We start from the raw sequence: 26,334 nt of genomic DNA on the forward strand, positions 1-26,334 counted from the left end.
GATTTCCGTTTAAGACACTATTTTTATTTATATTTTATATAAATAAAAAAGAGGAAAAGGAGGTCAATGACTAAAAAAGAAAAATAACTAAATAAATAGTTTACTTAAATCTCTGCTAGTCCTTCCTAATTTCGAGAAAACAAATTCAAATAAATTCTCATTTGGGACTACATTTACCTACTTTTATGGGACAAGAATGTAATTTTATTAATATTCTGTATATTATCGGTTTATTAAAGCACAGTTACAGAATAAATACATAACTTTGTTATCATTAATGCATTTATTTATATAAAACAATATTTTATTTTTATATTATTTATTAACTGTATAACTTTACTTTATTGAGGATATTTTTGATACCACTGTTATTATTTCGTCACAAATTATTTGCTCAACCCGTATTGAGTACGGGAAAAAAGAAATTTAATTGTATTTCAAAATCGAAATTAAACATCTTTCTAATTATTTTTTTTTATAAATGTAATGTAATATATAATGTTATTGTATTATATCATTTTTATTTTTTTAATTGGAGAAAAACAAATGGTGATAATTCAAATTTTAACCTTTACATTTCTCGAAAATCAGGCAAAATATTTCGATTTCTGTATATATATATTTTTTAGAGAGAGAGAAAGTCAATATATTTACTACGAATGTCTATCCTATTTCTAATTTTATATCTTAATATAAAATTTATATTTATGTACGAATGTAATTTTAAGATAATTTACATAATATTAAAAATACAATGTGAAATCATTCAGCATTTATGTAGTGTTTAGAAATACTTTTTCTTAAAAAGTATTTCTAAAGTATATCGGCTCAAAAATCTGTTAATTATGTTTTATTTCTGTGTTTTTCAGTTACAGTACATTAAATTTACATTTATGATTAAGTTATTCTTTTGTTCAAATATTTAGTCTTTGCAATTGATTTTTGGGCACTGCGTTATAAAAACAGAAATGATAACAGATCCGAAGAGATAATTTTAAAAAATAAAAAGAATAAAATGAACTTAAAGTCGACTTAGAAGAATATGAAAGGTTTATATCATTAATTAAACAATCCAAACTCTGCAAGTTGAATGTTAATATTTCCTCAAAGTGATATTGGATCTTTCTCCCAGGAGAATATTTTAAATCTTCTAATATTTATTTACATTTATCTCAAATAGAATTAATATTGCCGTACTCTATATACATGTCATTTTGCACAAAACTAGTGAAATTAAATTTTTTTTAAATGTAATGATTCCAAATTTTCTTTATATTTCGAATTACAGAGAATCTACTCGATATTATCAGATATTTAATGTTAACAGATTAGCGAGTCTTAAAATAATATAAATTTTCTCTTATTGTAATCAAAGTTTGGTTAATGTTACCTTAGGTGCCAAGATGGCGGCTCGTCTCTGATTCCAGCAAGGAAACAGTGGGACTCACGTTCTAACCTAACCTAACATATTCTAATAATTAGGTTGGTAATAATTATGGTAATTTATTAGAATAGGTTAGGTTAGGTTAGAACGTGCGTCCCACGTTTCCTTGCTGGAATCAGACGAGCCGCCATCTTGGCACCTAAAGTAACATTAACCCAAAGTTTTATTTATAGTTACTAGCATTTTTAAATTGTCAGCTTCGACTTGGAGTTGATAAGGAACTGTTTCCAGTTATAGTTATCAGTTTCAACTAGTGTTTTAAATGTTTTAATTGTTATTTGTTCTTGAAGTATAATAGCTTAAGCAAATGGAATTAATTAGCTGTTGTTAAAAACGTTACTGTGTAAAAAATACAGAAGAAAAAGAAAAAAGGCAAAATACTGGACGAATTACTAGTAATTACCATAATAATAATAATAATGATTTATAATTAATAAATAATCAATAAGATTTTAATGACAGAGCCAAATTTCTATTAAAAATAAATAAATTATTTTTAAAATATTCTTATGAATTTTTGCTGATGAATTATGCTCTTTAATGTTAGCGTAATTATATTAATATTCTGCATTAGTTTATAATAGGTATTATTATTACGACATTGTTTCCATTCATTGCTCCATAATTGGCACATTACGATAAACAAATGGATATGAGTTATAATTACGTGTTACGATAAGAGAGAATATAAACCAGAACTTCAAACATTTTATTTTATCAGTCTAAGAAAGCAAGGCGAGACATACAAGGGATACATTTTAATTTCGACTAAATAAAAACTATTCTGATTGGCTTCGTTTTGTAATAAGTTTATATTATCTTAAATCTAATTTTATATTTAAATTCAATTTCAGTTGGCAAGAAATGATTGATTAAGAGCCATCAAAGTCTCGTTTGTGGAGTCAAGGACCTGAAAAATCTATAGATTTTTCAGGTCCTTGACTTTAGAACAAAAACTTCGCAACGTGTTATATATTACTTTATACCTATATACACCATGTTTATATTTATCAGTTAAATTCTGTCTTCTTAAGCAATGGTTATTTACCATTATTTTGATTTAGTCTTTTCCTATAATATGCAGAATGGCTCAATTATTTTAATCACTTAATCATTAGTAGTAAAACATTGTAATAAAATAACACTGTTAAGAAATTAGCATGTCAAACTATCGTATATATATATATATAAATATATATATATATATTTTATTTTTTTAATTGCTTATTTTATAAATATGAAACATAAAATATTCATTTTGGAATGGTAAAATATATATAATATCAAATGAAATAGACTCATGCTTTCGATTTCCATTCCCTGGCGAATATACCTATTCTGTATGTATAATGTAAACGAAAAAAAAAAAAAAAATACATAGCGTGTAAGGAAAAATCGATTTTTAGAATAAGCAAATTTTTCTATAATTTCAAATAAATATAATTATTATTATATCCGATAACTCCCTCATAAAATTCTAAGAGATAATATAAAAGTAATGAGAGTAGTAACAATTTCATTAAATATTTTTCTGAGAACAATTCCTTCGATTACAAAAAATATGAGTAATGCTTTAAATGTTAATTTGTTGTAATTATTGTTGTAATTGGTTGCTAATAATTATGGTAATTTATTAGAATAGGTTAGGTTAGGTTAGAACGCGCGTCCCACTGTTTCCTTGCTGGAATCAGAGACGAGCCGCCATCTTGGCACCTAAGGTAACATTAACCCAAAGTTTTATTTATAGTTACCAGCATTACCAGCATACAGTAAAATAATTTGTTCGGATTAGCACGCTTGACTATTTTTTTATTTTATTTTTTTAATTTAACAAATATTTATAAGTAAAAACATAAAAAAAAATTTTTGCGTAAAGAAATTAAATACAACTTTATATTTTGTGGTTTATTTATTAAATTTATCTTATTTAATAAAATTATCAAAATTTGTATATACGAACGAATGTGAGGTTGCATAAGAATTGCTAATTATTTCCCGTCGAATATTTAAAGTTTTTCAAATTAAAATTTAAAAGTGTAAAGAATGGTAATTGAGATTTCCTCATTAAATATAGTTGAAATTGTTTCTTTTTTAACGCCATATTACGACTTTACTACGCGTAATCTTTATTAACGACAAATTTTATAATCAAAATTTTATAATTATTAAATATTATACAGAGTTAATTTGTAAATAGTACTATAGAAAATGTATCTTTATAACGAGAACATAAAAAATTAATACGTTTTGTCTCACTTATCGGAAACTTTTACATACAGTTTTTCGATAATACAAACTCAAAATCAATAAACTTATTTATACACCTTTATAAAAAATAAAAAAAATTCTTGATTACTACATACTTTTGATCAAAAATAATTAACAAGAAGAGAGAGACAATAGACAGGAAGCAAGAAAGTTTTTTAATTAGCCCATTTTTCTTCTCGATTTTAATTAATTTTTCCAAGTATAAGAATGTCTAAAACACTCAAAATCTTTTTGATATAAATAAAATTATTTTAAAGAAATCCGTATAAATATACTTTAAACATTAAGATATAATAGTGTATACATGTATATTAACGTGTAGAATATAATTTATAAAGTATATATGCCTTGTTGTTTTATTATTGAAAAAGGATAGGCCTATTTATAATTTAGACTGAGTTCAGTTATAAATGTCTCATCTAGTTTATAGTTTGGAACGTTAATCTATCATTTATGTATAGAAATTTATATACATTTGTATATCAGATTGTTATTTTTATCTAAATTCATAAGGGGAAAAAAATGGAATAAATACAGAATTTGCTTTTATCAATATTGTTAAAGATAAATAAAATATTGATAAATAACTTAAATAAATAATACATATGTTATTTGAAGGATGCTACGAGATATTCTTTTTAATTCTGTAAAAATCTGTAACAAGAAAGGAAAAAAATTTCCCGAAGTGATCCTTAGTAAATAAGAGAGGATCTGATGTAGTAGTGGCTATCGAGACTTTCTTCAAGTATCCAATGCTCTTTCCACTAATACACTTCTAAAAAATAATCCAAAATTTTCCAATTTTTTAAAAATCCTCTACACTTTTTTAAATTAAAAATGACTTTTAGAGTAAATTAAAATTTGTAAGACTTTAATTTTGATATTTTTAATTAGATGATGATGCTTACAATTAAAGGCAGATAAACACATAAACTACTCGCGCTTTTAACTTTAATTATTGTTTGGTAGAAGTGAGAAAGTCTCATACGTTACAACTTAGGGGGTCTAAATCCGGGCCTGCTTATAATATATATATATATATATATAAATTATAACTTATTTTAAAATGTTCTTAATATCTACCTAACGTGTATTTTTATTTAATTTAATTTATATTTAGGAAAGACTTTTATACAGTTTAACTGATTAAAAATGTATTGCGACTCATCTTAAAAAAATAGTTTTAATAACTTCGTTTTTAATAATTTTCACACGTTCTATAGACCATAAGAATTAATAAGCCATCTTCATTCATTGTAAACTTCATTATTGAAAAGTGTTTTGCATGACAAAGAATTTAGGACATTTCTGCATGCATAAAAATATTTGTATCCCTGGAAAATAAAATGTCAATCTATAAACAATTTTGAATTTAAAATTCAATTTATTCAATTCGGCGGGTAGATAAATTTTGTTGCTATTTAGCATAAAAATTTCCATTGACCAGTTTCTAACAAAATAACATACAAATTTTTTTTTTTGGCAGTAATCTAAACAGTATTTTGTTAATACTGTATTTTAAAGATAATTTAGACAGATAATTTGTTGTTCTGATGGATCCGGGTTCGAGTTCGGATCGGAAAATCAGAAATTTGATTGGGATAAGTCAGGCTCACCGTGTCCAGGCTTGCAATGGATGGCGAGAAGGGCCTGGTTTATATTCCAACCATACCAGAATAGTTTAGGGCCTTAATTTTTAAAAATTTATTATTATTGGGGGAGATGATCTCTTGTATTCTGATTTGGTTAATGTTACCCTAGGTATACAAAATGGCGGCTCGTCTCTGATTCCAGCAAGGAAACAGTAGGACGCAGGTTCTAACCTAACCTATTCTAATAAATTACCATAATTATTAGCAACCAAATTATTAGAATAGGTTAGGTTAGGTTAGAACGTGCGTCCTACTGTTTCCTTGCTGGAATCGGAGACGAGCCGCCATTTTGTATACCTAGGGTAACATTAACCTATGATTTAAAACACAGATTTAAATCTGACCTTGATAAACTATTCCTATGGCGGGACTGGTTCATCCATGATGTGTATGCAAAAGAGAGGCCCTCTTAACACTTGCAGTACAAAATGAAATGATTAGAATATAAAATTAATGTAAAAATGCATCATTCTATATAAATTAATATTAAAAAAATTTAAATTATAAAGAAATGCATTCAATATTAATTTAGTAAGAAATTAAATTAAATCTATTATTGATTTTAAAGTAGAAATTTTTTTTTTTTTGCTTAATTGATCAAAACTAAATAAAATGAATGATTAATTTCTATTTATAATATGTAAATATAAATTATAAAATTATTTAATACGTATTAGATTTAAACAGAATTTAATAATCGTTATATAAATAATGTTTAATAATTTTATTTTAAAATAAAAATGTTTATAATTATAAATCTATTTAAAGTAATTACAATTAAAAAAAAATTATTTATAAAATGCAATTATCATTCAGTGCCATCTGGTAAAATATTCAGTAGATTTAGTTTGTATTTTTTCAAAAATGTTATAAATAATTGAAATGTATACGTTTTTATAATTAAAATTTCATCATTTTAAAGTAGTATAAAATGTCATTAAATCAAACTTTGAATTTTAATAAGCATTTAAATGAACCATTGAAATAAAATTATACAAATTATTAATATTTAAAATAAAATTAATTAAAGTTTTAATCGTTTTTCTTCTAAATGTTTAAGCCGAAGGCAGCAAATTATTGATTACTTTTTAAATTTAAAAAAAAAAGAAATTTTAAAAAGCCAACTAAAACGATAAAGTTGTAAAATTAATATGTACCGGTATTGCACATTATAATCTAAATTTATGTATGAAATAGAATATAATACTTTTAAAATAATCACATTTATCTGTAGTCCTCTTTGATCTCCCGTTCTACTCCTCTAATCCAAACATTTTTACTAATCCGAACAACCCCATAATTAGTTCGGATTAGCGAGAGTGCCCTGTATTTACACAGTTTTTCAGAAGCTCACGTTACTTATCTTTTTGATGCCTCTAGCGTGTGTATATATATATATATATATAATTATATATGTACAGTACACATGGTGTCTCGCGAGGATTTCGCCAGAATGTTCTAGGGGATTCAAAAATGACCCTTTAAACGCATTTTTTTTTTAACGTTAAAATGAATTAAAGTTTAGACTAGCTACCACTTAAAATCTGCTTTGCAGCACTGCTAAACGCTGCATAAAAACCCCAATATCATTGTTCTTCGGCTTCTGTGTTGTACTAAAGTGCCAACAAATGTAAGCGAACCTTAAGATGCTATTCTGCAGCTTCTTAAGAGGTAGCTAGTTTGAACTTTAAACACTTCTAGAGCTGAAGCAATGCGTTTGAAGGGTTGTGTTTATAAAACATTTTGGATTCCCTGAACCTTTACAACATGCTGTAAAAATATTGCCACTTACTCGCGAAACATCCTGTATATATATAAATAATAAAACGTTAAAAAAATTGCGTTATATTTTAGATAATGAAACTTGAAAAAAAAATTAAAAGGTTCCTTTTTTAATACACAAGAAATATAATGGAATGAATAATTTGTAGTCTTTTGAAACCCACGTCAATGCGATACCTGAGCCAAATGACCATGCTGGCCTATCTCAATTTAGATATAACGTATAGTCACAAAATCCCTTATGTATACAGTAATTAGCTATTATCAAGCATATCATACGTATTCACCTGGTATTAAATATTATAGTATCACTAATGGCTTTCGAAGTTGCAAGATTCGTTTTCGTTTACCACACTCTTCACAAATAATACAAAAGATGAACGAAGCCGGTAGCATTCTTTATTACGAAAATGATGGAAAACATACTGGTATATTGAATTATTAAATCTGTTGTTTCTTTGTTTGTATTGCAATAAATAAAATTTATGTCGCAGGAGTGCTAAATGATATTTATTTACCAATTTCATATAGGAGTAATGGAACTTTGTGATACTATATAACCAAGTATAGATACAGATAAAATAATATATGTATAGATAATTTATTATTTACATGTACACTGACACTTGTACCGGTATATATTTTCATAATACACCATTTATAATTTTGAAGTTCACTGTGATATGTCTCCAATATGGCGTTCTCTAGATCAGTGGTGCCCAAACTTTTCGATTGGCAAGTGGCCCAAAAATATTTTGTATATTCCATATATTCAAAAAGCAGGACTATAGTTGTTTCTACCATTGTGTCGAAGACACAATGATAGAAACAACTATAGTCCTGCTTTTTGAATTAAGGTGAATAGATTTTAAAGTTTCAGAAACTGAAATATTTATCGAACAGGGATTCGAACACTTTCAATATAACAAGCAAACGTATAACATGTGACTGCAATAAAATTCCTTCACCACTATTTATTGCCTTCATGTAATATATCACGAAAAGTATTACAAATAATTTAAATTTAAAACGATTTTCTGTAGCAGCAGAATAACATTTATTGATAAACAATTTCGGTAAAATTTATATGATTTACGTATTTAGAGTACAGTGCAATAAAGGTAACAAAGTTCAGTATTTGTGGGTATTCGAATTCATTTATGAAATTAAAAAAAATGATGGGTAAAATAATAATTTTTCTAATATTAAACATTGCATATAACGAGACTGTACAAGTTGAAATTAATTGGGACCATTTATAATACAACTCCTGTATCAATCGCATGTATCCAATGATTGTTAGCCCCTATTAAAAAAATGTAATTAATTAATTAGATTTTTATAATACATGATTATATCATTTATATTTATTTCGCATAATTTTAATTGTTTACTTGATAAATGATTTGAATATATTAATATTAATTTCCTATTAAAAATTAGAATAATTTTAATTCTTTTAATTGATTTTTAAAATTCAATTAAAATTTTAAAAAGTATAAACAATTAGAAATGTATTTTATTCATATGTTTCTATGTATAGTAATTATTATTTCTTTAACTACAAATGTGTATATAAAGAGTTATTCATTGTTTTATTTCTCTGGAACGATAGCGGAAGACATATTTACGTTATTTGACATAATTAGAATACGCCAATCGATGTAGCTATTTTAATAAAAATATGTCTAAAAAAAGATTTTTTTTTCAAATAATTTTTTATTACATAAATAAAATTTTTCTCGTAAAAAATTCTTTTGAAGTTCAAGTACTATAGGATCCACTACAACACTTTCTTATTAATATCTTTGGTTATTGAAGGTTCAGAAATTTGTTTACCCCAAGCAAAATATGAAATAATGTTCAGTGTATGCGAATTTCCTAAATTACAATGTGAAATAATTATATTTTATTTCTTTTTCGATGTCACTTACTGTGACTTTGGTTATCTCCTAACACGACTCTCCGGAACAAGAGCTCGAGTTTATTTTCCTAGATTTCGGCGTGAAAAAATATAAACTACACTATAAAGTATCATATTCTCACTTTATATCGTTATAAATGAAAAAATATATATATCATATGTAGCATATAATTTGTAAAATGGGTTAACAGTAGAGTTATTACGTTATGCTAACGTGGAACCCATGCTCTCCGGTTACGACACTGACACTGCTTTTGAATAATTATTGGTCCATTATTGGTTAGAATTTCATACGAATCGATAATAAACCAATAATTATTTCAAAAGCAGTGATCATTTTCAATTATCCACGAGTATTGATTAAAAATTTCAATTATAATCAATATTGTAACTTACGTAACTCTAACCAATTATGCAATTGAATTAATTAAAAATTGGTTACATTTTATTTGATCGATTTACCAAATTAGAATTTTTACTAATTGGTTTTATAATCTGGTGGTTATTAAACGTCTGTTTGAAATCTAAATAATAGCATTTAATTCAATTTTTCCATGTATTAAGCTGACAAACGTAATAACAATTAAAAATACAATTATTTAATTATTTCATCTGTCTCGTTTTAATACTTAATTATAGTACGAAAAGACAGTTTGCGCGGGTGTATCCAGGAATTAGCGTGTGGGTGGGGGCCAAATAAATATACTGTACATTAATCGTGTACAGTATGTTCTTATATTTTAATTTATTAACAATAATTTAATAATAATGATCTTAATGAATAATTTTTAAGATTGCTTCCTTCTAAAAAACAAATTAAAATTAATAATTATTTTTAAAAATTCAAGTTTTATTTATTTTTTATTTAGTTATATAGTTTCCTACACTCTCATGCTAATGGTAGCTTATCTAATAAATTATTTCTTATCAAAACTACTGGATAAGTTATTTGCTTTGTAACTTTTCAAAATTAGTTCAGGAATTTAATTAAAATACCGTATTAATTAAAAGAGTTTTTTTTATTTCGTTCTCAAAATCTCATTTCCAAAATGTGTGTGTAGGATTTCTATTTACAGCAAAACCTGGCTGATTCGAACTTCATTAACTCGAAACTGTCTACAGGTCGCAGGCACAGTGTATAGGGTTTTCCATATAATATGATTTCATTAAGTCGAAATTGTCGGTACTTTTAACTCGAACCAATTTTCCCGTATACTCTCCAGCCTTTGATAGATCCATTTTCTTTTATGTTCCGTGTGAAAACAGACGAGTAACATAAACATACATTACGGCTTCTTGCTAAACATAAACATTACGCCATTAAAATCTCACATTCGTATCCTTTTACTGATATAGTATATTACCAGCTTTCTGAGTGGAACACAAGGGATTCACACCTCTTCTGTTCCACTAAAATGCGACAGAAACTGTATACAATTTTGTAATCATTCTGTGAACAGATTCTTGATAATGGAAAATTTATAACCACAGAAGAATTTGAGAAAATCGGATATTGAAATCGTTAAATCGAAGTCGGAATTTTTCTCTCTTAAACTATGATTAACAAGGTTTTACTGTAATGTATTCTCGTAGTTTATTTGTTATAGCAATTCAAACGATTCAATATTTAAAATAATTATTTTAATGTATTTTTATCTCTTCTCTGGTATAAATTGCCAATTTTAAACCGTTCTTTTTAAACACTTTTCGTCCTGTGGCCACAAAGACGGCTTTTTCCGTATCCTCGCGGAATGGGCCATCCTCAACCCGGGTAATGGGGACGATGGGATGAGAGTTAGATTCTACATATCCGGGTCAAACTGGCCACACGAAAAGTTAAGCTTCCTGGAAGCAAACTCAAATCTCCCAGATTTTGCCTTTCGGTCATGCGATTGTCAATTTACAAATGATTATAATCAGATGTACATAAAAAATAAAGTTTTACCTTTTCATTTTATGCGAGTATTTATTTTGGATTGTTGTTTTTACATACGACATTTCTTTCCGACTGCCGGATGGCCGAGCGGTTTAGATGGCAACCTACCGCTCGGGGGATCCGTGATCGAATCCGGACGGGTTCCCGTAGCGATAGGCTTAAATGTTTTGGGGGTAGTTCATTGTGGGCATGGTCGACCCATACGGGGCTTGCTAAAACAGGGTTTTCTTATTGCCCACAGAGCGAAGATTTAAAAAATAAAAGAATTTCTTTCTTCGCTGCAGTTTTTCTTTTCCCCTCAACTCTAAATTCTTTTCAGTAAATTTATTTTTTGACATTGTTTCCATTATATTTTATATTCTAAAAGATTACTTATTTATTTCGTTAAAATTGTATATTGTATATTCAAACTTTTATACAGGTATTTGTTGTTAAAATAAATTATCGTTGATTAAAAATATTAATCTTATGAGTCTGTTAGAAGTCGTTAATTGGCTCCTCCAAGTTAACCATAGAATAGAATCAATGATTTCAGAATTAAAATATTCTTTTACTTCAATTCAACAGCTCTGTCTTATTGTTTTCAATATGTTTTTTTATTCTGGCAGATAAATTTTTGAAAATGGTAAAAGATTTCGAAGCTGGTCAGAGATAAAGATATATTGCAATAAAGGAATTCTCTGGAATTTTATTTGTTTCAAAACCCTCAAATTGAAAATTTGTGAAAATAAAATTTATACTTATAGATTAAAGCAAAACTGCCAGTGGCAACAAATATTTCAGAGTTTTTCTAAATTAAAATTCTGAATTTTTCTTATTGCGTTACTTGTAATATACGTGAAATAATTTTTAAAACATTTAATAGATCAAACTCAACCAAATTTTGTATGCTGGCGTATGGAATTGATTTTCAAGGAAGAAAAATTTAATTTCAAACTCATCACTGCGGAACTTTTGGCGCTGCGAGCGAAAAATACACGTAGCAATTGTGTAATGCGCACGTGCTATAGTCAGTTTCTGAATAAAAAACTATCTACGGTATGTGAAATATCATTATCTCCTGCAGCGCCACAAATCCTTCAGTAGTGAGTCTCGAAAGTACATTTTCCCCGTGGAAATCACTTCCGCATTTCCCGGAACGTTGGCATACAAAATTTAATCGAGTTTGTAGCGCTGAATAATACTTTAATTACGATTACCGTGTATTAATTATTAAAAGTATTTATTTTAGGAGACTCTAAACACGCTACTGAATTATTTATGAATATATTTATATGTTCAGAAGCGCATCCAAATGTTGATAAAAAAAAACAACGAAATCTGACTATATCGAGATTCAAACATCCATTTTTATTCTTATAACTCTGTATGCCAGTAGATGCTCAAATTTCACATTAACTGTATGTTTATATCTATTTTCTGCGTTATTTGAGCTTTTAATGTTACCTAACTTTGGAATACCAAATCTGTAGTAAAGTATTTTTCATTTTCTAAATGGAAATATCCTTCTGAAGTTATTAAAAACATATTTTTCTTTAAATAATCTTTAAATAACAAGGGGAAAAAATGATTGGTAAAACATTTAGGTTATATAAAACTAAGGTTAATAATTCTGAATTTTGAATTCAAAGTTTAATATTTTATACAGGGTGTTAAAAAAAATAACATTCGTCATTTATATGGTAGATATACACATCGTACCGAGTAAAAAATCCTTAGTAAAACTTATCTGTTTATGAGGTATTGACAATTTTATATGTTGGTGTCATGGCTGACTTATTGGCTTCTACGTGTGGCTAGCGACATGAAAAGATAAGATAATCTTGCCAAATCTTTACTTCGATATTTACGGTAGGTGCTCTACGTGTCTTCCTTTCATTTCCATGCATGCTTGGCATCTTCTTACAGAGTCACAAACTCTCTCGAAAATTCCCAGTCTTTTGTCGGATTATATATTTCAGAAATGGCTCTTTACTACAAAGTTTTTTCACTAGTTATGAAGTGTATTGTCTATTATAGAAAATGCTTGCCTTTTTAACATCCTAAATATCTCATAATAATCAATTAAATTTTCAAAATTCTTCATTTGAACGATTTTTTTTTTTTTAACAAACTTAGCCTAACTTTTCTAGCAAATACATCCATAAAGAACGCTGGGTTAATGTACCTATGGTTCCAAAATGGCGGCTCGTCTCTGATTCCAGCAAATAGAAGAAAGGAAACAGTGGGGACTCACGTTCTAACTTAACCTAACCTATTCTAATAAATGACCCTAATTATTACCAACAAAATTATTAGAATAGATTAGGTTAGATTAGAACGTGTGACCCCACTGTTTCCTTTCTTCCATTTGCTGGAATCAGAGACGAGCCGCCATTTTGGAACCCTGGGTAACATTAACAGAACGTTGTATTAAAAAATGAAGAAGATAAATATTTGATATAGCTACTATGCTTTGATTCGATCGAAAAATATTAGCTATAGCGTCATTTAAACACGCATTAAAACTTTAATTTGCATTAAAATATATGATTTTTATACATTTTAATTGCGATTTTTTCTTCATAAACATCACCGAGAATCAGAGTTTTACGTTTGCATTATTTAGCAAAGAAAAATTTCTAGACAAATCAAATAGAACCTCGGAAATAGAGAAAATTAAACTTTAATCTAGACCCTACAGCGACAGAAAAATTTACAATAGAGGAAAAGAGTATTTGAGCCTGTCGAAAGCTAGAAAATGCTTAATATTTTAAATCTATTCATGAAAATCTGCGATTAGGTACCAGATTCGATTCTGGATCACTTCCCTTTGTAACCTGATATGATTGATTCTAGTGAATTCGTAACTTATTTCGTTTAATAAATTGACAGATAAAAGTCAATATAACTGAAATTATACATAGAAGTGCAGATTCTGAAACGTTTTATTACTTAAATTAGGCATCAAAATTTTATTTTTGCTTATAGAAATATAAATCAAATCACTAATATTTCTGTAAGCTAAAGAAAAAAAATATATATATATAGTATAATAATAACTAGAAAAGATTAAAAAATATACGTTATAATACAGTTTTATCTTCAGTAATAATCTTAAGCGGCATTTAATATTTAATCATTCGAGCCACTGATTAATATTAAAGCTTCGTCGTTTAAATGCTTTATATTATGTCTTGTCATTTTGCGCTGTGTGTCGACTTCGTTTATGTCTTATTGCATCCAAGCATCTCCAAATTTGATAATCGCATACTTTAAGAGATTTAATTCGTTTAAAGAATAAAGATTAGCAGTTGACTGCAGAAGAACTGACAAAAATGAGAACGATATAAACGATATATTGTAAAATAAATAATGAATACAAGTGAAGATATTTGTTTCCTTATGTATTGTTGGGAAGTACGAGCACCATAGTTAAGTAGAACTTAAATCTTTACTTATTAACATCACCTATATTCTAACACAAAGAGTTAATTTAATCATATTTCGATGCGATATCTTACATATATAATATTTAATAATAATAATTATTATTAAATATTATTATTATAATATTAAAAATAATTATTAAATTTCTATGAATGTCTTTAACATTTTATTACAAATAATGTTATAATATGGACTGATTTTAATTAATTTTGATATTTTAAGTGCCAAATAATGTCAAACTTATTGATAACAGCTGTCGATAGTTAGGAATAGTAATACATATATATTAATGGCGTCATATATTGAAATCCTTAATAGAACAATATAGATTCATTTAGGAAAGAATTCAAACAGATTATAATAGTTTAAACATGTAATTATCTATGTTCTACATTTAGTCTATTAATTTCCACTTGGCCAATGAATGCGGAATTATTTTTCTCTACGTATGTAGACTGATGAACATCGTCTCCATTTTTATTCTAGGAAAGACTTTAGAGTATATTATTTTTTCGGTTTTTAATGAGGAAGTTTAGCCTTTTATTTATTTATTTATTGGCACACGATCCCAATTAATTACATTTAAATACGATTCCCACAATATTATTTTAATAGATGTACAGAGTCAAATATGGACAGAATTTCCAAATACTTTCCTTTTTGAGGCTCCGCAGTATACTTAAAGAGTTAAAAGCGGTGAATAATTTGTAAAACAAATGTTTTTGAGGCCTCCGTAAATGTGAGGAGGCCCTGGCCAAATGATTCTTCTGGCCTTCCTTGCGATAAGGCCTGTAAATTATTAATTAAAATCAGTTTATTAAACATCTATATACCAATCTTCGCACGAAGTACGTATTTTAATCGAGCATTTAAATATATTTAATCTTAAAACAATGATTTCTGAAAACAATTCTTAACAAAATATAAAATTCGAATTTTTGATTCGAAATGAAAACATTATTTTAATTTCGATGTCAAAAGACCATTAATCCTAGACGTATTTATTAATTTTAACACCGAGGACCGAGTTCTAGAGATAATTTAATGAATAAGATGTCTTAGTTTTGAGAATTCAGTTAAGGATTTGAAATTCGATACCTTGTTCTGCGGGGGTAAAAAAGAAAAGAAAAAGGATCTCTGCTGGAAAATATCTTTGAAACGAACTTTATTACACCACCAGAGAAGAGCTTTTCTGGAGATTATTTGTTACTGTAAATATGACTCTTCAGAGAGATTTTGAAGTTTCATTGAAATAAAATCGATTCATAAGATCTCTTTGTGTTTAAAACATGGACTTTGGAGAGCTGTTTCGAAAGCCATGAAAATTTGTAACTCTTGCAGTTCGACAGTAACTAAGATTCTTATAAGCTTTCGAGCTTCCTCTTAAGCATCTTAAATATCTTTTAAGAATTTCTGTAGACAAAAAAAGAAAAAAAAATCATTTAAAAATATCCTTATCTTAAAAAATAGAAGTTTAAAATGAATTTTAAATATCTTCCGATTGTATTACGTAAGGTTGTTTTCATAAATTATTTATTTTGTAATAAAAATGCAAATATTTTGTTTTCATTTTTAATATGCCAGCTCTTTGATACACGAGTCGGTTTATTTTAAAAATGCGTGGAAAAAGTTATTCGTAGAGTTTTTCTACCACAAACACGATTCGTACTGAATTTGATAATGTTTAAGTATTTAACTTAATAATTATTGTATCGTTTTTTGGTGAAAAGGTACAGAATAAATCGACTCGGAGCTTCATTTTCCCTTTCTTCTTATTCTTTTTGCCAGTCTTAATCTTTCTCCCAAGGATATAATTCAAATTTCTTCAAATTTTTGTGAAAAATTCAAGACTAACATCCTCAACATATCGATCTGTTTTTCTAACTTTACCTATTTTATTTTTATACTTTTTGTACAATTAAATAAATAAATAGTATCGAAGAATTTAATTGTACAGTAAATAACTACAATAATTTATTTTTGTGATGAATTTTAACGCAATTAAAATAAATATTTAACTACTTTTATTCAATTACTGAGTTATCGAATACAATAAAAAAAAAGGTCTACACGAATGAGATTATAGAATTACGGGGGAAGAAATAAATAAGGAAGAAAAAGTAGAATCTTACGAAATTCGATGCGAAAAATAAATTTATTTAGACGAGAAAAGTTTTACAAATTCTCCTTTCAAAATGAAAGACAAGCAAAATGGTAGTACATAACATTAATTTCCTTTTTTGGTCTTAGAATGGACGTCATTAATCTTTCATTATTCGACGAAGCGAGAATACGCGATTCAATAAAAAGCTCTTATCTACTACATTCTTCATCCGAGAAAAAGTCTAATGATTGAGCATAAAAGATAACTCGATAGCTACTTTCAAAATCTCTTCTTAACCCGAATTACTTTTAATGACCATTTATTAAATCTCTTCTGATATTTTATTAATATAGGCATTTAGTTAATACATTCGTTTTTCTAACAATACTTCTTCGCTGTTTTAGCTTTTCGGAATTTGTTCAGAAGCCATCGAATTATTACTTTTTTATCAAAATAAATATTTAAAAAACTAGATAATAAATAATATAATAAGTTTTCTCTGTAGTTTTAAAAGTATCGTTTTCTTAAGGAATTGTAAACATTACGAACTTAATAAAATAAAAACTGAAAACTTACATTTATAAAATTATACATATAAAAGTACACTTCTTGTAAGAAACATTTATAGAAATCGAAATTTTTAAATTAAATTTTCGAAAACATTTTATAAAAAACACTTTTTTTTTTTTAGTGGCTTGGTTAAATTTTTCTGAATTATTTTCTTTAAGAGGGGAAAAACTTATGAAAGTCTAAACCAAAATAACTATAAAAATATGAATTGAATGTCATACAACCGCCGAAAGAAATTAATAATATGAATTTTTTTCCGATTTATTTCTATAACTTTCCGTTATGAAATATGCAGATTTATAGAAAGATATTAAAAGCTAGAAGTTGAACTTAAGATAAGTTGGTTAGATTTACCTATGGTATAGAAAATGGCGGCTCGTCTCTAATTCCAGCAAACAGAAGAAGGAAAACAGAGGGGACGCACGTTCTAACCTAACCTAACCAAACCTATTCTAATAAATTACCATAATTATCACCAATCAAATTATTAGAATAGGTTAGGTTAGGTTAGGTTAGAACGTGCGTCCCCTCTGTTTCCCTTCTTCTGTTTGCTGAAATTAGAGACGAGCCGCCATTTTCTATACCATAGGTAAATTTAACCGATAAGTTTATAGACAATAGACAGTTTTCAAATAACTTAATATAAAGACAATTATGTATATAAAATAGAGTGAGTAAAGAGGGAAACCTGATCTAAAATGATACACTAGGGTAAACAGTAAACTGATTATATTTGAAAAACACTACAAAATACGATTGAATTTATCGCTTTATGCTGCTCGGGAGGTAGCAGCAGCCATCATTACAAAGTTTCGACATCAAGAAGAGTGTTTTGTTGAAGGAAAAAGATTCTTCTCTGCTATATAATACAGTACGTGTAGGCTATGTATGTTTTGCAAGCTTTTCTCATCGTAGATTTAATTCCTAAATAATTGAAACGTAATGATTTCAAATACAAGTAATCGTTATAAATAGTGATAAACTATCCTCCACTCTACAGGCTATGTTATATTTTTACTTGTTTTACTCTCAATGCATAATAATAATGAGATATCAGCTGCCCGACTGTTCCTGTTTCAGGCTATATTTTTTGTAGTAATACTGAGTTTTAGGTGATTTAATAATTTATACTTTATAATAGGAAATACAAGAGGAAGTCGAGAAGACAGTCGCTAGACGAAGTACTGTACAATCGTTATAAACCTGGAGAAACGTGGCTTAAATAAAAAGAAATGCTCTTCGTGGGTACATAATAAATATGCAGACCAAGATATAAAAAAAAAAAAAACAATTTTCCGCAGTTCGACTAAAATTTAATAATGTATAATAGTTTTAAATACAGTAGACTCCCCCATAACACGGTAGATAAGTTCCGTGTTATAGGGGGGTCTATTGTACGAAGAATACGAATTAAAAATTTTATTTCTCTGTTCTGAGTTTATAAATCTGTACGTAATATGAATCATTGCATGAAACGTTGAGAAATATGAAATTTAATTATAGACAGCAATACAAATCCTTGTGCTAATCTGTTTTGTAGTAGTTAATGTTAATTAGTTTCCTTATTCTACACAATTAGAGAAGAGAAGGAGAGAGAGAGAGAGAGAGAGAAACGACACTGCATTAACTTAAACGTTTAATTCTTGCATTCTTAGTACATCTTCTTGAACAGAAGGAAATAAGTCCTTTAAAACGAGTGCAATACTTTGATATGGAATGTTTACGGAGGCAAACAGCTTTATTTTAACTTATAAATTATCCGAACTTCTTATTTTTAAGCTTAAATTGCGAATTTAAAGGCGAAGTCACTACTTTGACGGAATTTATGATCCAATTACACGGCATTATTTTTGGTGTAGGTATATACGCTTCGGTGATTGTTTTATGTAGTTCGCTGTTAAATATTTGAATATAAAAGAACGAATTTTCAACTAATCGCCTGGTCATTTGAACCATAATAAAAATCCACCCTCAATATATCATCCCTTGACATTAATAAAAGCGATATATATATATATATATATTTCTCTTTCAGTTATGGATAAAAATTTAGTGAAAGGAAACAGTTTAAATTTTTAAAAGAAAAAAAAATCCATTTGTTTGAAGTAATAAATCAATTTTTCTTTTATATTTTAAGCCGAAGCAATTTTTGAATGTTTAAGCAAAAGATCGATTTTTGTTTCATAAGTAGGCTTCTCTGTATATTATTACAGAACAATCGATCAAACTTGATGTAAACTTGAAAATAAATCTATTTATCATATATATATATTCTATGTAATATATACCTAAAGCAGTATATACATATCAGAGAATAGAAGAAAATGTTTAATTGATTTTCGGCTTTAAAAATGTCAGATATTACCTAACTTCTTACTTGATTTTTAATGGATAAACCTACAAAAATTCTCTTGTTATAAATTATAAAAAATAAAACTAAAAGAAAACGATTGATAAAATTAAAATAAATTGTGCATTAATTTTAAAAAAATACATAATTAATTTTTTGTCTAATTTATATTAGTTTTTTAAATATTTAATTTTACTTAAAAAGAAAATCCATAATTAGCGATTCAAACTTCGAGTGCTAATTGTGATCTTTTTTTTTTAAATTAGAACGAAATATCCAAGAAATTAAAGAATAAAAATGATTAAAACATTAAATATTGTAAGTAATTGATTATATATATATAAAAAAATAAAGGTAATTTAAAAGTATACTAGAGATTATACAAGGATCGTTCAGAGGAACCAGTTACATTTTTGAAACTCTAATATATATTTAAAAAACGTCAAAAAATTTTATTACGTTTTTAAAATAATAATAATAAAAGACGTTTCGGTTAATGTTACCTTTGGTGCCAAAATGGCGGCTCGTCTCTGATTCCAGCAATCAGAAGGGAAACAGTGGGGACGCACGTTCTAACCTAACCTAACCTAACCTATTCTAATAAATTACCATAATTATTACCAACCTAATTATTAGAATAGGTTAGAACGTGCGTCCCCACTGTTTCCTTTCTTCTGTTTGCTGGAATCAGAGAGGAGCCGCCATTTTGGCACTAAAGGTAACATTAACCGACGTTTTTTTTTTACTAAGAAATACAATGGAGTGAGAAATTTTTTGACGCTCCGTAAACTTGAAGCTTAAACTAAATTGTTCTTCTGTTTCTGTACGATAATATCTGCGTGTAAAATAATAATAATTCTATAAAGTCAGTTTAATTATTTAAATTAAATATAAACTAACACATTTAACGCCGTAAAAGTTCGCAAAAACCAAACATAATTTATGATAAAATAACACATTTCGAATGTAATTATTATTCTATTTTTTCTTTCAATTTTTAAACTTCCAACAGAGATACTAAATTTATACTTAAAAATAGATTTTAGCTTACTGAATAAAATATTTAAACGAATAAACGAATAGTCTTAGAAGCAGATTAGTTTTCTTTTCTAATTTAATAATATTTAAAAGACAGATTAAACTTTTTAAAATTATCTTTAAAGTTTTTAATAATAAATATAATTTACGTAAGACATTTTAAAAGTAATCTCGTATACACTTTTGTACACAGATGTGACGTCATCTACGAGGCATTACAAATACAATTTATTTATTATTACAAATAAAATTTTTTAAAAAACGGTTAAAACGTATCAAAGTATAATAGAATTTTTATATTTTCTATAAGAATCGATTGTAAATCTGTTCAATAATCTTATTTTGGCGCTTAAACATTATAAGATTATATCGTGTTTTTTTCGATTATCTCGTTTATGGATTAAATTTATTGGCCTTAGGTACATTTTAAACACTTTATTTTGTTCGTAAATAATTCGGGATTTATAAAGTTTGCTCAAAATTTAAAATTAATAATCGACTGGGAGAGCGATAAGCGCTTCGATAGATTTTTGTATATAATATCTTTTTTTTTTTTTTTTTTTTTTTTTAAATGAGATTTAGATATGTTACGCGTGATATATTATCAGGATTGGATAACAAGATTGCTGTTTTCTGTGTTACCTCTCAGTTCGGCAATTCCCCTGACAGATTCAATCGACGACGGTCACTTTTCGTGACAGACTCGAGCTTCCGAAGAGCACGATTCAACGTCACGTCAATCCTTCCCGTACGTAATAATCTGAGCGTAAGATGGATAAACCGATTCTTAATTATATATATATATATATATATATATATATATACACCCAAAGAAACTTATTAAAAATCATTTCATTCGAGGCAGTTAATTGGTAATTTAAGCTGTAAGAAATCGACAGAAGCTTGTTATTAAACCGAGTGGACTTGATTAATATTTAAAAAAAAAGTTACACGCCTCGTAGTATTAAAAAAAAATTACACGCCTTTTTAAGTGTATTTATCGAGTTCACTTAAAAAGTAAATTTAAAAATGAATGTATTTTTTTTGTTTTTTTCTTTTCTTTCTTTACACTTATAGATTTTACTTTCGCATAATTAAATGTGCCATTTTTCTCTGTTTACTTTGGTCTTGTACTTAAAGTAGAGAAAATAAAATAATTAATAATGCAGAAAGGATGATGTACCGCATCGAAAAGATTTATGTGAAATCCTTTCGAGTGTATTTCCTTTATAAAATTGGATTTTGATGGAAATTTGCTAACAGACGGAAACCATCAGATGTCACGACTGGTATCTAATTCCCTTCAGATTTTGGATAAATATATTATTCCCTTTGCCGTTAATTTGCTTCTAGAAATCTTTCGTTTTAAGAAAGTTTGCTACGGGAAAGCAAAGCATATACAAATAAATATTAAATCGTTATTACGTGATTTGATTCGATAATAATCTGTTACTTGATGAATGTGTAGTTTAATGCTACTTAAACTACTAAAGTAGCATTCATTCGAGTTTCTCTTCTAATTTTGCATCGTTTTATTTAAAGCGGGAGAAACGTTATTATTATTATTTCAAATAGTTTGAATTATACTGAATAATGTAACTTAAAAGGTGCTAAATTATACATTTAAAATCAATGGTTGTGCTTCGTATATTATATCGATATTTCATTTCTAAGTTGCCATTTGTTACAAGATGAAAATTGAATAAGTTCTTACTTATCAGGAATGACTTTTATTTCTACTCGATTAAATTACTTTTACTTCTATTCTGGATAGGAACGAATCGAAATCAATATGCTAAATAGGTGTCTCGATGAGTTTTACAGTTGCTATTACGGTATGTTCATTTGCAAATATCTCTTACCAGTAGAGTTTTTCCAATTTTCTGATGTAACTTATGCCAATAAATCATCTTTACGATTCCGTAAGAACAAAAAGTAAAGCTCAAAATGCATTATTCAATAAAACAATACAACAATGAAAAAAAAACTCTACAGTACAAGTCCGTTGAAGAAGCGAATTGCAATTTTTATTCCGAATTGGGAAATCGATTCCATTAGAGAATTAAAAAAAGATTAAAGCAGCTACGACCCGAAATGTATAAAATTTTTGTTTCTTCGTCTATTATCAATAATTCTGTTTGAACATCTGTTATTTATTCCGTTGATAATATCTAGAATAATATAATGCAGTCATTTATTCACGCCCGCGTTAAATCTTTATTGATTACAATGGATTTGGGTATAAATTTTAACTTATCTGTTTCTTCTGGATATGGTAAATCATAAATTTGATACATCTGTATTTATCACTTTTTTAGTATTTTCTATTAACACCTGTTAATACAGTAAATACTGTAAATGAATTGAAAGAAAAGCCTTTAATAAAAGACTTTTGTTCTCTTTCTCTTGGACATTCTCTTGCATTTCTTTCCAATCTTTAAATAAAAAAAAAGCCATCATGAATAATCTATTGTTTTCTTCTCGTCTTCTGTGTCTAAATCTCAATCTCCCAGTCCTATCAATCAGTCTTCTATTCCCGAAACTCAAACTTGTGATATAACTTAAATTTCGCCTTTATTCTTCGTATTTCTATTCCAGTTTTTTATATATATAAATTCTCTCTGGATTGAGAATTCTTGTGGATAAGATTTAAAATTATTTTAAGCCTGCAGAATACTTACAGAATATTTTTTTTTTTTTTTTTTAGATGGAAAAACTGATCCGAGAAATGCAAGATTCTGACATGGGCGTTCCTGTGCGAAGTCAGAAAACATTTCTCAGTTCAATTCCCTGCGCATTTTTAGGTAAGTACACAACTTTATTATTATTAAAATATCTATCGTAGCGTATTCTCGTAATGTTTACAGTAGCATAACTACCATTAAAGCAGAAAATCAATGACATCCCTTATTAAGCAAAGGGAGAAGGCTAATAAAACGATAGATGACACGCTGGCTTCTATTCTTTCCTGATAGAATGGTATCAGTATTTTAGTTACATTCAATAACTGCTGGACGCCGTTTGGAAGTGACATGCACGTGTCTTGATGGACGTTAATGTTTCGGACGGCAGGAAGCTTTTGATTTCGACTCGTCTTCTTTTTTTACCTCTAATCCCACAGAAGGATGATAGTATAACTTGTCATAAACTGCTGCAAGCAGAAACGATCCAGTAGAAATGATGGATTAATAAAGGAATTGAACAAACTTACAAGAAATCGATTGGTTAATATTGAAACATCCATTCTTTGCCAGGAAAAGTAATTCCGGTATTACTCGACAACCCGACTTTTCTATTAAAAAGTAAATAAAATAATATATAAGCTTATGTAATTAAAAATTTTTTATTATATATATATATATATTTTCTATTATACTCCCGTGCTATAAAACTTGATTACTTCGTAAAGCTGTCTTTTGAAGAGTACGAAACTAGTAATGATTTTTAATTTTGAACTTTTTCCTTTATTAATTTACGACACGCAGACTTTATTTCCAGTTTATATCATAATTATTTTTGTGTTCTTCACTTTTTTTTTTATTGAACCAGTCGTGAGGAAATTATTAAATTTTTTTTTATCCAAGTAGCAATATTGACTTTGTAGTTGAAACAAATAATTTTTTTTTTAATCTTCTTATTTATTTTTCAAAAACAATGGTGTTGACTTTATTAAAATCTGTATTATAATATCACTGTCAGACTCCCTTTTACAGTAAGAAATTGTTATTGACAAGATTAAATGATTTTCGAATATGAAATTTAAAGATTTTGTGATACTTTTTTTTTTTTTTTAAACGTTTAACATTCAAATTTATCAAGCTTTACCTTTCCAAATCTAGAATTATTTTAAAAAATTAACATTTCTCTCGCTAAATCTCCCATAAAAAAGTATTAAAAAACAAAATGAACTCTTTGATAAATGAAATAAATACTTAAATTACGAAGAAATAATCTTAATTAATTTTTAAATATTGTAAAAAAAAAGTTGAAAAAGAAACACGTAAGTCAAAATAATGTTAAATATTTGATATTATTTAAGTATGACATTATAAAGTCGGCAGCGGCGCTAGGATTTTTACTCTAGGAGGGTGGACGTGGGGTATTATCTGCATATTTTATCACAATTTTTAAAAATTTAACCATGGATTTTCAGTAGCTTTACAGTAGAAAAATCTCGGGATTAATGACTATGTTAAGTACAGGATTACCGACTTTGCTTTCCACCATTCTAAGATTAGTAGTAATTTGGAATTAGTGACTAATCCACCGAATTAGAGCGATTAATGCAGTAATCTCGGCAAACATGGCGAAGATTTATCTTACTTTGCGGAATGCCTACACGAAAACGAAATAATAGAAAATTACTTTCGAATTCCTCGACGATTCAATTATATTAAAGTATTAGACGACCAACCGTTTATTGAAAGACATAGACTCTAAAACAACTGTTGTAAATATATGTGAAGAAATCAAACACCCCCTTCCCGTTACATAATACAAGAAATCATATCACCTCTATTGTAGTTACTGATTACGTTTCTACGCAACTGGAAACTTTTATCGTGAAACGGAAGACCCGACAAACATCGAAATCGAGCGTATGTTGGATAATTAAAACTGTATTTAAGCTTTGGGGAAACTTTCATATAAGTTCTTCGTATTTACATACTTTTCAATCAGTGCTCGCTGTATGGGTGTTTCTCGCTTATCTTCTGTGCTTTTTGTTTCGATTCACTAATATCTCGGGATTTACTACTTCGATTAGAGAAACACCCCGTAAGACATACAAGCGGAAAAAAGTTTCAGCGAGAACACGTAATTACTCGGTGGACAATCGATTCGTATCTAAAGAAGCCCCCACCCCCAATAATGATCGATATAGTAGATTCGAATAAATTATTTCAGGGTAGGCAAGGAGATTTTAGGGCGGTGTGACGACCGTCTTAACTCCGTCCATGTATACAGTGTGAAGCAAAAATCAGTTCAAAACCCATAGAATCGGAATGGAATGAATTTGGAAACGTTGCAAGCTATCGAAGGATTTTTAAAAATTTCCCAAAGCCTTATTAGTCTTTTATCGAAGGAGAAAAATATTATTTTTAACCATTTTTGTAATGTTTACCAATGAATTCCAAATTAATATAATTTATATATTTTCTTGAATATGTAAGTTATAAAATAAAAAAGAAAGGTTAATTTAAAACTTGTAACACTTTTTTATATGAATTATAGAGTGAAAAAGAAAACAGTAGACTATGAAGTACTGTTAAAATAACAAAAAGTGGAAAAATTCGAAAAGAAAAACATCTCAGTCACACCTGTTAGCGATCTTTTTTCTTCTTTTTTTTTTTAACTTTTCTCACAGTTTTGATGATGTGACAGAACTTAGATATCTCACGGTTTATTTTTTCCCTATTTCTGAAAAGTGTAGCAGTCATTTGTTCGTCTTTTCCACACTTCTTCCTGTCAGAATTTTAATAAATGCTTACGATGTCTGGCACAATACACCTACACACCTATACACGTCTCGTACAATACTCTTACAATTAAAATTATTATGCTACAGAAATAGAACGATTATAGTATTAAATATAAAAAAAAATAATGTTTGATATTGAATATTTTAAATAACAATTAAAAATTATTTTTTGTAATTTAATTAATAGTTACCACCTGTTAGAGATAGCGATTTACTTGTACAGTAATGTATACATTATTAAGTATTATAAATACAGTATAGGAGTAAAACTACTTTCGAAAAACTCTTACTGGTTTTTCGAAAGTAGAAGCGAGCTTTTAAAGTAGTTATTTTAACAACCTAATAGACTATTTCCTAG

The 26,334-nt window shown here is 27.6% G+C and overlaps 1 protein-coding gene across 1 annotated transcript in view; it reads left to right on the forward strand.

Moving 5' to 3' along the window:
- Positions 1–26,334, forward strand: part of LOC136983762 (regulator of G-protein signaling 7-like) — a 70,221-nt gene that overhangs the window by 21,899 nt on the left and 21,988 nt on the right. Inside the window, exon 3 of the mRNA XM_067280607.1 lies at positions 23,205–23,301. Within this exon, the coding sequence (XP_067136708.1) occupies positions 23,205–23,301 (97 nt within the window). The remainder of the gene's footprint in view (positions 1–23,204; positions 23,302–26,334) is intronic.

Source organism: Centruroides vittatus, unplaced genomic scaffold (assembly GCF_030686945.1).
Source record: "Centruroides vittatus isolate TY-2023 unplaced genomic scaffold, ASM3068694v2 contig_885, whole genome shotgun sequence".
Taxonomy (NCBI): Eukaryota; Metazoa; Arthropoda; class Arachnida; order Scorpiones; family Buthidae; genus Centruroides; species Centruroides vittatus.